Genomic DNA, 13,808 nt, shown 5'->3' with positions numbered 1-13,808 from the left:
CAGCAGTACAATCAGTGATACCTCAGAGGTATCATTAGTGGGTTCATTAGTGATGAGGTCACTTCATGGGAACATGGTGATCTGAGGGACAACACGGGACATCCTGCTGTGGCCATACACTGCTCTGAAAGACATTCTGGGATTCAAAAACAGACGTCTCTCTCTAGGGTCAGCTGCCGGGTCCTCTTTTCCCCAGCACATCCAGGCAGACAACGAAAAGGTCACCTTGTGTGTACAGGAAGGGGAAAACAACGGACAGGACAGATCATCGTTCTTGGAAGGGAGTTTGAGGAATTTCACTGCTCTAGTTGTGTAGAGGACGAATCGGTAATATTCTACTTTTGTACAACCTACCGTTTGGCCAACTCCTCTAGTACATACATAATGGAGAATCTATGCTCTAACCCAGGGGAGTCAAACACATCACACGGAGGGCCTAATGTGTGCACGTTTTTAGTGTTTCCATTCAATTGAGACCGCCCTTGCTGTCTCCGCCTGGCCGGTTCCCCTCTCTCCAATGGGATTCTCTGCCTCAAACCCTATTACAGGGGCTAAGTCACTGGCTTACTGGTGCTCTTCCATGCCATCCCTAGGAGTGGTGCGTCACTTGAGTCACTGACGTGATCTTCCTATACTATACTCTGCCTTGTCTCAGGATGGTAAGTTGGTGGTTGAAGATATCCCTCTAGTGGTGTGGGGGCTGTGCTTTGGCAAAGTGCGTGGGGTTATATCCTGCCTGTTTGGCCCTGTCCGGGGGTATCGTCGGTCTCCCGACCCCTAATGTCTCAGCCTCCAGTATTTATGCTGCAGTAGTTTGTGTCGGGGGGCTAGGGTCAGTCTGTTATATCTGGAGTATTTCTCCTGTCTTATCCGGTGTCCTGTGTGAATTGAAGTAGGCTCTCTCCAATTCGCTCTCTCTTTCGGAGGACCTGAGCCCTAGGACCATGCCTGAGGACTACCTGACATGATGACTCCTTGCTGTCCACCTGGCCGTGCTGCTGCTCCAGTTTCAACTGTTCTGCCTGCGGCTATGGAACCCTGACCTGTTCACCGGACATGCCACCTGCCCCAGACCTGACGTTTTCAACTCTCTAGAGACAGCAGGAGCGGTAGATACTCTGAATTATTGGCTATGAAAAGCAAACTGACATTTACTCCTGAAGTGCTGAACTGTTGCACCCTCTACAACCACTGTGATCATTATTATCTGACCCTGCTGGTCATCTATGAACATCTTGGCCATGTTCTGTTATAATCTCCACCTGGCACAGCCAGAAGAGGACTGGTCACCCCTCATAGCTTGGTTCCTCTATGTTTCTTCCAAGGTTCTGGCCTTTCTAGGGAGTTTTTCCGAGCCACTGTGCTTCGCTTGCTGTTTTAGGCTTGTTTTCTGTACAGCACTGTGTGACATCAGCTGATGTAAGAAGGGCTTTATAAAGAAATTTGATTGATTGATAGACAACCAGGTGAGGGGAGTTATTTACTAATCAGTGACCTTAATTCCTCAATCAAGTACAAGGGTGGCATAAAAACCAGCAGACACTGGGCCTCTGTGGAATGGTTTTGACATCTCTAAACCCTTTTTACTAAATAAATGAAAACAGGACACACTCTGCACACTTGATCAGATGCAAGTTTCAGTGCTTAATGTGCTACGCTTTTAATGAACGACCTTCATCAGACCGGTTCTGACAAAGGTTGTTGTTGACCGAAAGCTTAGCACAGTAAGTAAGCCATTACTATGTACTGTACCTTAGCAGCCTCCACCATCCTGGCTGTGGCGTCTGCCAGTAGTTTAGCTGCAGCAAGTAGCTTCTTAGAGTTGTCAACATCCACTTCCACCTCAGCATCTGACCGCATGGCATTCACCAGGTCAGAGGTGGCCTGAGCTAGGACCCTGGCTTGCCGAACCATCTCTCCTGAGGGGGGAGACAGGGGATAGAAAGGGGGGGATGGGTAGAAGTAGAGGGGGTGGAGACGTGTGTGTGCATGAGAATGAGCCAGCGAGCGAGTCAGCGAGCGAGAGAGCGAGTCAGCGAGAGAGCCAGCGAGCGAGTTAGCGAGTCAGCGAGAGAGCCAGCGAGCGAGTTAGCGAGTCAGCGAGCGAGTCAGCGAGAGAGCGCGATAGCGAGAGAGCCAGTGAGAGAGCGAGCGAGAGCCAGCGAGAAAGCCAGCGAGCGAGAGCCAGCGAGAAAGCCAGCGAGAGAGCGAGCGACAGAGCCAGCGAGCGAGCGAGCGACAGAGCCAGCGAGCGAGCGACAGAGCCAGCGAGCGAGCGACAGAGCCAGCGAGCGAGCGACAGAGCCAGCGAGCGAGCGACAGAGCCAGCGAGCGAGCGACAGAGCCAGCGAGCGAGCGAGCGACAGAGCCAGCGAGCGAGCGAGCGACAGAGCCAGCGAGCGAGCGAGCGACAGAGCCAGCGAGCGAGCGAGCGACAGAGCCAGCGAGCGAGCGAGCGAGCGACAGAGCCAGCGAGCGAGCGAGCGAGCGACAGAGCCAGCGAGCGAGCGACAGAGCCAGCGAGCGAGCGAGCGACAGAGCCAGCGAGCGAGCGAGCGACAGAGCCAGCGAGCGACACAGCGAGCGGAGAAAGAGAACAAGACGAAGTTAGGCTACTGTATGACTAAATCCTGCTAGTCCAAGGAGACGAGAGATGGGTATTTATTCTCTCTATTAAAGAACACATGGCTTTAAACTGCAGTCATCTGGCAGCCAGCATTGAGAACTCGAGCCAATCTGCCAACACTCCCCTGGGAGAGAGAATGAGTCTATTTCCAATCCATTTTTATACTCAACTAACTGAGGCTTATGTCAGGTGTGACTTGAACCCACATATTTGCTGTTGGCTGAAAACCAGCATTCTTCAACAGGTTGGGTACAGAACAGAATGAGGTTCTTTAGAGTAGCTGGCAGACACTTTCTATACACCAAGAGGCTTTAAATCTAAATATCAACAAACATTCATCAATTTAAACAATTAAATCAAGCTTTATTGGCATTTAACAGTTCTATTTAGCGACTTCATCTCTACCACTACTAGGGAATCCCCTTCCTTCCCTCCTCTCCTCACCTGCGTCTCCCATGGAGCTGAAGATGCTCTCTGTTACGGTCATGATGGTGTCAGTGGCCTGGTCGTAGCGACCAATGGGCTCGCCGTGGGAGGCGTAGCGGCATACGTGCTCCAGCAGGTCCCCCAGGGCCTGACCGACAACACTGGCTGCAGAACTCACCTGCAGGATGTCTCTCAATTCAGTTTCAATTCAGGAAGTACACTGACAAACCCATTTCAAATGTTCCTCAATGCTTCTATATGTGAAAACTGTACTGAAATTGAGATGGAGTTGACCCCAACTCCGCTCACCTGCTTCAGCATCTCCACGTCGACTGTGGCAGACAGACAGGCCTGGACACAGCCCTCCACTGAGCGGTCCACCAGCTTCCCTGCCTCAATCAGCTGCTCCTGGCACACTGGGGAGCTGATGGTGGGACTCACCACCTGCAGGGAGAGATGGAGAAAGTGAGAGAGGGATATAGAGAGTTAGAGGAAGAGCGAGATGAGCTGCTCCTGGAACACCAGAGCACTGATGGTGACAGTCACCACCTGGAGAGGAAGGGGTGATGGAGAAAAATGAGTGAATGTGTTGAAAGAGAAACAAAGGAAAAAATATGAAGTAAACAAACCATGTAAGATGAAAAACACTTGAACATCTAAGTGTATATTATTGAAGTTAGTAATTTCACCTGGGGTTATTGAAGTTACTAACTTTACCTGGGGTTATTGAAGTTAGGAACTTTACCTGGGGTTACTGAAGTTAGGAACTTTACCTGGGGTTATTGAAGTTAGGAACTTTACCTGGGGTTATTGAAGTTAGGAACTTTACCTGGGGTTATTGAAGTTAGGAACTTTACCTGGGGTTATTGAAGTTAGGAACTTTACCTGGGGTTATTGAAGTTAGGAACTTTACCTGGGGTTATTGAAGTTAGGAACTTTACCTGGGGTTATTGAAGTTAGGAACTTTACCTGGGGTTATTGAAGTTAGGAACTTTACCTGGGGTTATTGAAGTTAGGAACTTTACCTGGGGTTATTGAAGTTAGGAACTTTACCTGGGGTTATTGAAGTTAGGAACTTTACCTGGGGTTATTGAAGTTAGGAACTTTACCTGGGGTTATTGAAGTTAGGAACTTTACCTGGGGTTATTGAAGTTAGGAACTTTACCTGGGGTTATTGAAGTTAGGAACTTTACCTGGGGTTATTGAAGTTAGGAACTTTACCTGGGGTTATTGAAGTTAGGAACTTTACCTGGGGTTATTGAAGTTAGGAACTTTACCTGGGGTTATTGAAGTTAGGAACTTTACCTGGGGTTATTGAAGTTAGGAACTTTACCTGGGGTTATTGAAGTTAGGAACTTTACCTGGGGTTATTGAAGTTAGGAACTTTACCTGGGGTTATTGAAGTTAGGAACTTTACCTGGGGTTATTGAAGTTAGGAACTTTACCTGGGGTTATTGAAGTTAGGAACTTTACCTGGGGTTATTGAAGTTAGGAACTTTACCTGGGGTTATTGAAGTTAGGAACTTTACCTGGGGTTATTGAAGTTACTAACTTTACCTGGGGTTATTGAAGTTACTAACTTTACCTGGGGTTATTGAAGTTACTAACTTTACCTGGGGTTATTGAAGTTACTAACTTTACCTGGGGTTATTGAAGTTAGGAACTTTACCTGGGGTTATTGAAGTTACTAACTTTACCTGGGGTTATTGACGTTAGTAACTTTACCTGGGGTTATTGACGTTACTAACTTTACCTGGGGTTATTGAAGTTACTAACTTTACCTGGGGTTATTGAAGTTACTAACTTTACCTGGGGTTATTGAAGTTAGGAACTTTACCTGGGGTTATTGAAGTTAGTAACTTTACCTGGGGTTATTGAAGTTACTAACTTTACCTGGGGTTATTGAAGTTAGGAACTTTACCTGGGGTTATTGAAGTTACTAACTTTACCTGGGGTTATTGAAGTTACAAACTTTACCTGGGGTTATTGAAGTTACAAACTTTACCTGGGGTTATTGAAGTTACAAACTTTACCTGGGGTTATTGAAGTTAGGAACTTTACCTGGGGTTATTGAAGTTAGGAACTTTACCTGGGGTTATTGAAGTTAGGAACTTTACCTGGGGTTATTGAAGTTAGGAACTTTACCTGGGGTTATTGAAGTTAGGAACTTTACCTGGGGTTATTGAAGTTACTAACTTTACCTGGGGTTATTGAAGTTAGGAACTTTACCTGGGTTATTGAAGTTTGGAACTTTACATGGCGTTATTGAAGTTAGGAACTTTACCTGGGGTTATTGAAGTTAGGAACTTTACCTGGGGTTATTGAAGTTACTAACTTTACCTGGGGTTATTGAAGTTAGGAACTTTACCTGGGTTATTGAAGTTTGGAACTTTACATGGCGTTATTGAAGTTAGGAACTTTACCTGGGGTTATTGAAGTTAGGAACTTTACCTGGGGTTATTGAAGTTAGGAACTTTACCTGGGGTTATTGAAGTTAGGAACTTTACCTGGGGTTATTGAAGTTAGGAACTTTACCTGGGGTTATTGAAGTTAGGAACTTTACCTGGGGTTATTGAAGTTAGGAACTTTACCTGGGGTTATTGAAGTTACTAACTTTACCTGGGGTTATTGAAGTTAGGAACTTTACCTGGGGTTATTGAAGTTACTAACTTTACCTGGGGTTATTGAAGTTACTAACTTTACCTGGGGTTATTGAAGTTACTAACTTTACCTGGGGTTATTGAAGTTACTAACTTTACCTGGGGTTATTGAAGTTACTAACTTTACCTGGGGTTATTGAAGTTACTAACTTTACCTGGGGTTATTGAAGTTACTAACTTTACCTGGGGTTATTGAAGTTCCTAACTTTACCTGGGGTTATTGAAGTTAGGAACCTTACCTGGGGTTATTGAAGTTACTAACTTTACCTGGGGTTATTGAAGTTAGGAACTTTACCTGGGGTTATTGAAGTTACTAACTTTACCTGGGGTTATTGAAGTTACTAACTTTACCTGGGGTTATTGAAGTTACTAACTTTACCTGGGGTTATTGAAGTTACAAACTTTACCTGGGGTTATTGAAGTTACTAACTTTACCTGGGGTTATTGAAGTTACTAACTTTACCTGGGGTTATTGAAGTTACTAACTTTACCTGGGGTTATTGAAGTTCCTAACTTTACCTGGGGTTATTGAAGTTAGGAACCTTACCTGGGGTTATTGAAGTTAGGAACCTTACCTGGGGTTATTGAAGTTACTAACTTTACCTGGGGTTATTGAAGTTCCTAACTTTACCTGGGGTTATTGAAGTTACTAACTTTACCTGGGGTTATTGAAGTTAGGAACCTTACCTGGGGTTATTGAAGTTACTAACTTTACCTGGGGTTATTGAAGTTCCTAACTTTACCTGGGGTTATTGAAGTTCCTAACTTTACCTGGGGTTATTGAAGTTAGGAACTTTACCTGGGGTTATTGAAGTTATTAACTTTACCTGGGGTTATTGAAGTTATTAACTTTACCTGGGGTTATTGAAGTTAGGAACTTTACCTGGGGTTATTGAAGTTTGGAACTTTACCTGGGGTTATTGAAGTTAGGAACTTTACCTGGGGTTATTGAAGTTAGGAACTTTACCTGGGGTTATTGAAGTTAGGAACTTTACCTGGGGTTATTGAAGTTAGGAACTTTACCTGGGGTTATTGAAGTTAGGAACTTTACCTGGGGTTATTGAAGTTAGGAACTTTACCTGGGGTTATTGAAGTTAGGAACTTTACCTGGGGTTATTGAAGTTAGGAACTTTACCTGGGGTTATTGAAGTTAGGAACTTTACCTGGGGTTATTGAAGTTAGGAACTTTACCTGGGGTTATTGAAGTTAGGAACTTTACCTGGGGTTATTGAAGTTAGGAACTATACCTGGGGTTATTGAAGTTAGGAACTTTACCTGGGGTTATTGAAGTTAGGAACTTTACCTGGGGTTATTGAAGTTAGGAACTTTACCTGGGGTTATTGAAGTTATTAACTTTACCTGGGGTTATTGAAGTTACTAACTTTACCTGGGGTTATTGAAGTTACTAACTTTACCTGGGGTTATTGAAGTTACTAACTTTACCTGGGGTTATTGAAGTTACTAACTTTACCTGGGGTTATTGAAGTTACTAACTTTACCTGGGGTTATTGAAGTTACTAACTTTACCTGGGGTTATTGAAGTTACTAACTTTACCTGGGGTTATTGAAGTTACTAACTTTACCTGGGGTTATTGAAGTTAGGAACTTTACCTGGGGTTATTGAAGTTACTAACTTTACCTGGGGTTATTGAAGTTACTAACTTTACCTGGGGTTATTGAAGTTACTAACTTTACCTGGGGTTATTGAAGTTACTAACTTTACCTGGGGTTATTGAAGTTAGGAACTTTACCTGGGGTTATTGAAGTTAGGAACTTTACCTGGGGTTATTGAAGTTAGGAACTTTACCTGGGGTTATTGAAGTTATTAACTTCACCTGGGGTTATTGAAGTTACTAACTTTACCTGGGGTTATTGAAGTTCCTAACTTTACCTGGGGTTATTGAAGTTATTAACTTTACCTGGGGTTATTGAAGTTATTAACTTTACCTGGGGTTATTGAAGTTACTAACTTTACCTGGGGTTATTGAAGTTAGGAACTTTACCTGGGGTTATTGAAGTTAGGAACTTTACCTGGGGTTATTGAAGTTACTTACTTTACCTGGGGTTATTGAAGTTAGGAACTTTACCTGGGGTTATTGAAGTTATTAACTTTACCTGGGGTTATTGAAGTTATTAACTTTACCTGGGGTTATTGAAGTTAGGAACTTTACCTGGGGTTATTGAAGTTACTTACTTTACCTGGGGTTATTGAAGTTTGGAACTTTACCTGGGGTTATTGAAGTTAGGAACTTTACCTGGGGTTATTGAAGTTAGGAACTTTACCTGGGGTTATTGAAGTTAGGAACTTTACCTGGGGTTATTGAAGTTAGGAACTTTACCTGGGGTTATTGAAGTTAGGAACTTTACCTGGGGTTATTGAAGTTAGGAACTTTACCTGGGGTTATTGAAGTTACTAACTTTACCTGGGGTTATTGAAGTTAGGAACTTTACCTGGGGTTATTGAAGTTACAAACTTTACCTGGGGTTGTTGAAGTTACTAACTTTACCTGGGGTTATTGAAGTTACTAACTTTACCTGGGGTTATTGAAGTTAGGAACCTTATCTGGGGTTATTGAAGTTACTAACTTTACCTGGGGTTATTGAAGTTCCTAACTTTACCTGGGGTTATTGAAGTTCCTAACTTTACCTGGGGTTATTGAAGTTAGGAACTTTACCTGGGGTTATTGAAGTTATTAACTTTACCTGGGGTTATTGAAGTTATTAACTTTACCTGGGGTTATTGAAGTTATTAACTTTACCTGGGGTTATTGAAGTTAGGAACTTTACCTGGGGTTATTGAAGTTTGGAACTTTACCTGGGGTTATTGAAGTTTGGAACTTTACCTGGGGTTATTGAAGTTAGGAACTTTACCTGGGGTTATTGAAGTTAGGAACTTTACCTGGGGTTATTTAAGTTAGGAACTTTACCTGGGGTTATTGAAGTTAGGAACTTTACCTGGGGTTATTGAAGTTACTAACTTTACCTGGGGTTATTGAAGTTACTAACTTTACCTGGGGTTATTGAAGTTACTAACTTTACCTGGGGTTATTGAAGTTAGGAACTTTACCTGGGGTTATTGAAGTTCCTAACTTTACCTGGGGTTATTGAAGTTCCTAACTTTACCTGGGGTTATTGAAGTTCCTAACTTTACCTGGGGTTATTGAAGTTAGGAACTTTACCTGGGGTTATTGAAGTTATTAACTTTACCTGGGGTTATTGAAGTTATTAACTTTACCTGGGGTTATTGAAGTTAGGAACTTTACCTGGGGTTATTGAAGTTAGGAACTTTACCTGGGGTTATTGAAGTTATTAACTTTACCTGGGGTTATTGAAGTTACTAACTTTACCTGGGGTTATTGAAGTTACTAACTTTACCTGGGGTTATTGAAGTTACTAACTTTACCTGGGGTTATTGAAGTTACTAACTTTACCTGGGGTTATATAAGTTACTAACTTTACCTGGGGTTATTGAAGTTACTAACTTTACCTGGGGTTATTGAAGTTACTAACTTTACCTGGGGTTATTGAAGTTACTAACTTTACCTGGGGTTATTGAAGTTAGGAACTTTACCTGGGGTTATTGAAGTTACTAACTTTACCTGGGGTTATTGAAGTTACTAACTTTACCTGGGGTTATTGAAGTTACTAACTTTACCTGGGGTTATTGAAGTTACTAACTTTACCTGGGGTTATTGAAGTTACTAACTTTACCTGGGGTTATTGAAGTTACTAACTTTACCTGGGGTTATTGAAGTTAGGAACTTTACCTGGGGTTATTGAAGTTAGGAACTTTACCTGGGGTTATTGAAGTTAGGAACTTTACCTGGGGTTATTGAAGTTATTAACTTCACCTGGGGTTATTGAAGTTACTAACTTTACCTGGGGTTATTGAAGTTGCTAACTTTACCTGGGGTTATTGAAGTTATTAACTTTACCTGGGGTTATTGAAGTTACTAACTTTACCTGGGGTTATTGAAGTTGGGAACTTTACCTGGGGTTATTGAAGTTAGGAACTTTACCTGGGGTTATTGAAGTTAGGAACTTTACCTGGGGTTATTGAAGTTAGGAACTTTACCTGGGGTTATTGAAGTTAGGAACTTTACCTGGGGTTATTGAAGTTATTAACTTTACCTGGGGTTATTGAAGTTATTAACTTTACCTGGGGTTATTGAAGTTAGGAACTTTACCTGGGGTTATTGAAGTTAGGAACTTTACCTGGGGTTATTGAAGTTTGGAACTTTACCTGGGGTTATTGAAGTTAGGAACTTTACCTGGGGTTATTGAAGTTAGGAACTTTACCTGGGGTTATTGAAGTTATTAACTTTACCTGGGGTTATTGAAGTTAGGAACTTTACCTGGGGTTATTGAAGTTACTAACTTTACCTGGGGTTATTGAAGTTAGGAACTTTACCTGGGGTTATTGAAGTTAGGAACTTTACCTGGGTTATTGAAGTTTGGAACTTTACATGGCGTTATTGAAGTTAGGAACTTTACCTGGGGTTATTGAAGTTAGGAACTTTACCTGGGGTTATTGAAGTTAGGAACTTTACCTGGGGTTATTGAAGTTAGGAACTTTACCTGGGGTTATTGAAGTTAGGAACTTTACCTGGGGTTATTGAAGTTAGGAACTTTACCTGGGGTTATTGAAGTTAGGAACTTTACCTGGGGTTATTGAAGTTAGGAACTTTACCTGGGGTTATTGAAGTTACTAACTTTACCTGGGGTTATTGAAGTTAGGAACTTTACCTGGGGTTATTGAAGTTAGGAACTTTACCTGGGGTTATTGAAGTTACAAACTTTACCTGGGGTTATTGAAGTTACTAACTTTACCTGGGGTTATTGAAGTTACTAACTTTACCTGGGGTTATTGAAGTTAGGAACCTTACCTGGGGTTATTGAAGTTACTAACTTTACCTGGGGTTATTGAAGTTCCTAACTTTACCTGGGGTTATTGAAGTTCCTAACTTTACCTGGGGTTATTGAAGTTCCTAACTTTACCTGGGGTTATTGAAGTTAGGAACTTTACCTGGGGTTATTGAAGTTATTAACTTTACCTGGGGTTATTGAAGTTACTAACTTTACCTGGGGTTATTGAAGTTACTAACTTTACCTGGGGTTATTGAAGTTACTAACTTTACCTGGGGTTATTGAAGTTACTAACTTTACCTGGGGTTATTGAAGTTACTAACTTTACCTGGGGTTATTGAAGTTACTTACTTTACCTGGGGTTATTGAAGTTAGGAACTTTACCTGGGGTTATTGAAGTTAGGAACTTTACCTGGGGTTATTGAAGTTACTTACTTTACCTGGGGTTATTGAAGTTACTTACTTTACCTGGGGTTATTGAAGTTAGGAACTTTACCTGGGGTTATTGAAGTTAGGAACTTTACCTGGGGTTATTGAAGTTAGGAACTTTACCTGGGGTTATTGAAGTTAGGAACTTTACCTGGGGTTATTGAAGTTAGGAACTTTACCTGGGGTTATTGAAGTTAGGAACTTTACCTGGGGTTATTGAAGTTAGGAACTTTACCTGGGGTTATTGAAGTTACTAACTTTACCTGGGGTTATTGAAGTTACTAACTTTACCAGGGGTTATTGAAGTTACTAACTTCACCTGGGGTTATTGAAGTTACTAACTTTACCTGGGGTTATTGAAGTTGCTAACTTTACCTGGGGTTATTGAAGTTATTAACTTTACCTGGGGTTATTGAAGTTATTATCTTTACCTGGGGTTATTGAAGTTACTAACTTTACCTGGGGTTATTGAAGTTGGGAACTTTACCTGGGGTTATTGAAGTTGGGAACTTTACCTGGGGTTATTGAAGTTACTTACTTTACCTGGGGTTATTGAAGTTAGGAACTTTACCTGGGGTTATTGAAGTTAGGAACTTTACCTGGGGTTATTGAAGTTATTAACTTTACCTGGGGTTATTGAAGTTATTAACTTTACCTGGGGTTATTGAAGTTAGGAACTTTACCTGGGGTTATTGAAGTTACTTACTTTACCTGGGGTTATTGAAGTTTGGAACTTTACCTGGGGTTATTGAAGTTAGGAACTTTACCTGGGGTTATTGAAGTTAGGAACTTTACCTGGGGTTATTGAAGTTACTAACTTTACCTGGGGTTATTGAAGTTACTAACTTTACCTGGGGTTATTGAAGTTACTAACTTTACCTGGGGTTATTGAAGTTAGGAACTTTACCTGGGGTTATTGAAGTTAGTAACTTTACCTGGGGTTATTGAAGTTAGGAACTTTACCTGGGGTTATTGAAGTTAGGAACTTTACCTGGGGTTATTGAAGTTAGGAACTTTACCTGGGTTATTGAAGTTTGGAACTTTACATGGCGTTATTGAAGTTAGGAACTTTACCTGGGGTTATTGAAGTTAGGAACTTTACCTGGGGTTATTGAAGTTAGGAACTTTACCTGGGGTTATTGAAGTTAGGAACTTTACCTGGGGTTATTGAAGTTAGGAACTTTACCTGGGGTTATTGAAGTTAGGAACTTTACCTGGGGTTATTGAAGTTAGGAACTTTACCTGGGGTTATTGAAGTTAGGAACTTTACCTGGGGTTATTGAAGTTAGGAACTTTACCTGGGGTTATTGAAGTTACTAACTTTACCTGGGGTTATTGAAGTTAGGAACTTTACCTGGGGTTATTGAAGTTAGGAACTTTACCTGGGGTTATTGAAGTTCCTAACTTTACCTGGGGTTATTGAAGTTCCTAACTTTACCTGGGGTTATTGAAGTTAGGAACTTTACCTGGGGTTATTGAAGTTATTAACTTTACCTGGGGTTATTGAAGTTAGGAACTTTACCTGGGGTTATTGAAGTTAGGAACTTTACCTGGGGTTATTGAAGTTAGGAACTTTACCTGGGGTTATTGAAGTTTGGAACTTTACCTGGGGTTATTGAAGTTAGGAACTTTACCTGGGGTTATTGAAGTTAGGAACCTTACCTGGGGTTATTGAAGTTACTAACTTTACCTGGGGTTATTGAAGTTCCTAACTTTACCTGGGGTTATTGAAGTTAGGAACTTTACCCGGGGTTATTGAAGTTAGGAACTTTACCCGGGGTTATTGAAGTTACTTACTTTACCTGGGGTTATTGAAGTTAGGAACTTTACCTGGGGTTATTGAAGTTAGGAACTTTACCTGGGGTTATTGAAGTTAGGAACTTTACCTGGGTTATTGAAGTTACTAACTTTACCTGGGGTTATTGAAGTTCCTAACTTTACCTGGGGTTTTTGAAGTTCCTAACTTTACCTGGGGTTATTGAAGTTCCTAACTTTACCTGGGGTTATTGAAGTTAGGAACTTTACCTGGGGTTATTGAAGTTATTAACTTTACCTGGGGTTATTGAAGTTACTAACTTTACCTGGGGTTATTGAAGTTACTAACTTTACCTGGGGTTATTGAAGTTACTAACTTTACCTGGGGTTATTGAAGTTACTAACTTTACCTGGGGTTATTGAAGTTACTAACTTTACCTGGGGTTATTGAAGTTACAAACTTTACCTGGGGTTATTGAAGTTAGGAACTTTACCCGGGGTTATTGAAGTTAGGAACTTTACCCGGGGTTATTGAAGTTACTTACTTTACCTGGGGTTATTGAAGTTAGGAACTTTACCTGGGGTTATTGAAGTTAGGAACTTTACCTGGGGTTATTGAAGTTACTTACTTTACCTGGGGTTATTGAAGTTACTTACTTTACCTGGGGTTATTGAAGTTAGGAACTTTACCTGGGGTTATTGAAGTTAGGAACTTTACCTGGGGTTATTGAAGTTAGGAACTTTACCTGGGGTTATTGAAGTTAGGAACTTTACCTGGGGTTATTGAAGTTAGGAACTTTACCTGGGGTTATTGAAGTTAGGAACTTTACCTGGGGTTATTGAAGTTAGGAACTTTACCTGGGGTTATTGAAGTTAGGAACTTTACCTGGGGTTATTGAAGTTACTAACTTTACCTGGGGTTATTGAAGTTACTAACTTTACCAGGGGTTATTGAAGTTACTAACTTTACCTGGGGTTATTGAAGTTACTAACTTTACCTGGGGTTATTGAAGTTAGGAACTTTACCTGGGGTTATTGAAGTTAGG

General features: G+C 41.4%; 1 protein-coding gene across 4 annotated transcripts in view; it reads right to left on the bottom strand.

Moving 5' to 3' along the window:
* Nucleotides 1–13,808, bottom strand: part of LOC110526625 (talin-2) — a 142,011-nt gene that overhangs the window by 50,362 nt on the left and 77,841 nt on the right. For all 4 annotated transcript variants that reach the window (XM_036964203.1, XM_036964205.1, XM_036964206.1 and 1 more), the window contains 3 exons: nt 3,362–3,496; nt 3,071–3,230; nt 1,753–1,919 (listed from right to left, as the gene is read on the bottom strand). In XM_036964203.1, the coding sequence (XP_036820098.1) occupies nt 1,753–1,919; nt 3,071–3,230; nt 3,362–3,496 (462 nt within the window). The remainder of the gene's footprint in view (nt 1–1,752; nt 1,920–3,070; nt 3,231–3,361; nt 3,497–13,808) is intronic.

This window comes from Oncorhynchus mykiss, chromosome 26 (assembly GCF_013265735.2).
Source record: "Oncorhynchus mykiss isolate Arlee chromosome 26, USDA_OmykA_1.1, whole genome shotgun sequence".
Taxonomy (NCBI): domain Eukaryota; kingdom Metazoa; phylum Chordata; class Actinopteri; order Salmoniformes; family Salmonidae; genus Oncorhynchus; species Oncorhynchus mykiss.
Note: the sequence above shows the minus strand (reverse complement) of the source record. Positions and strands in the feature narration are given on the sequence as shown.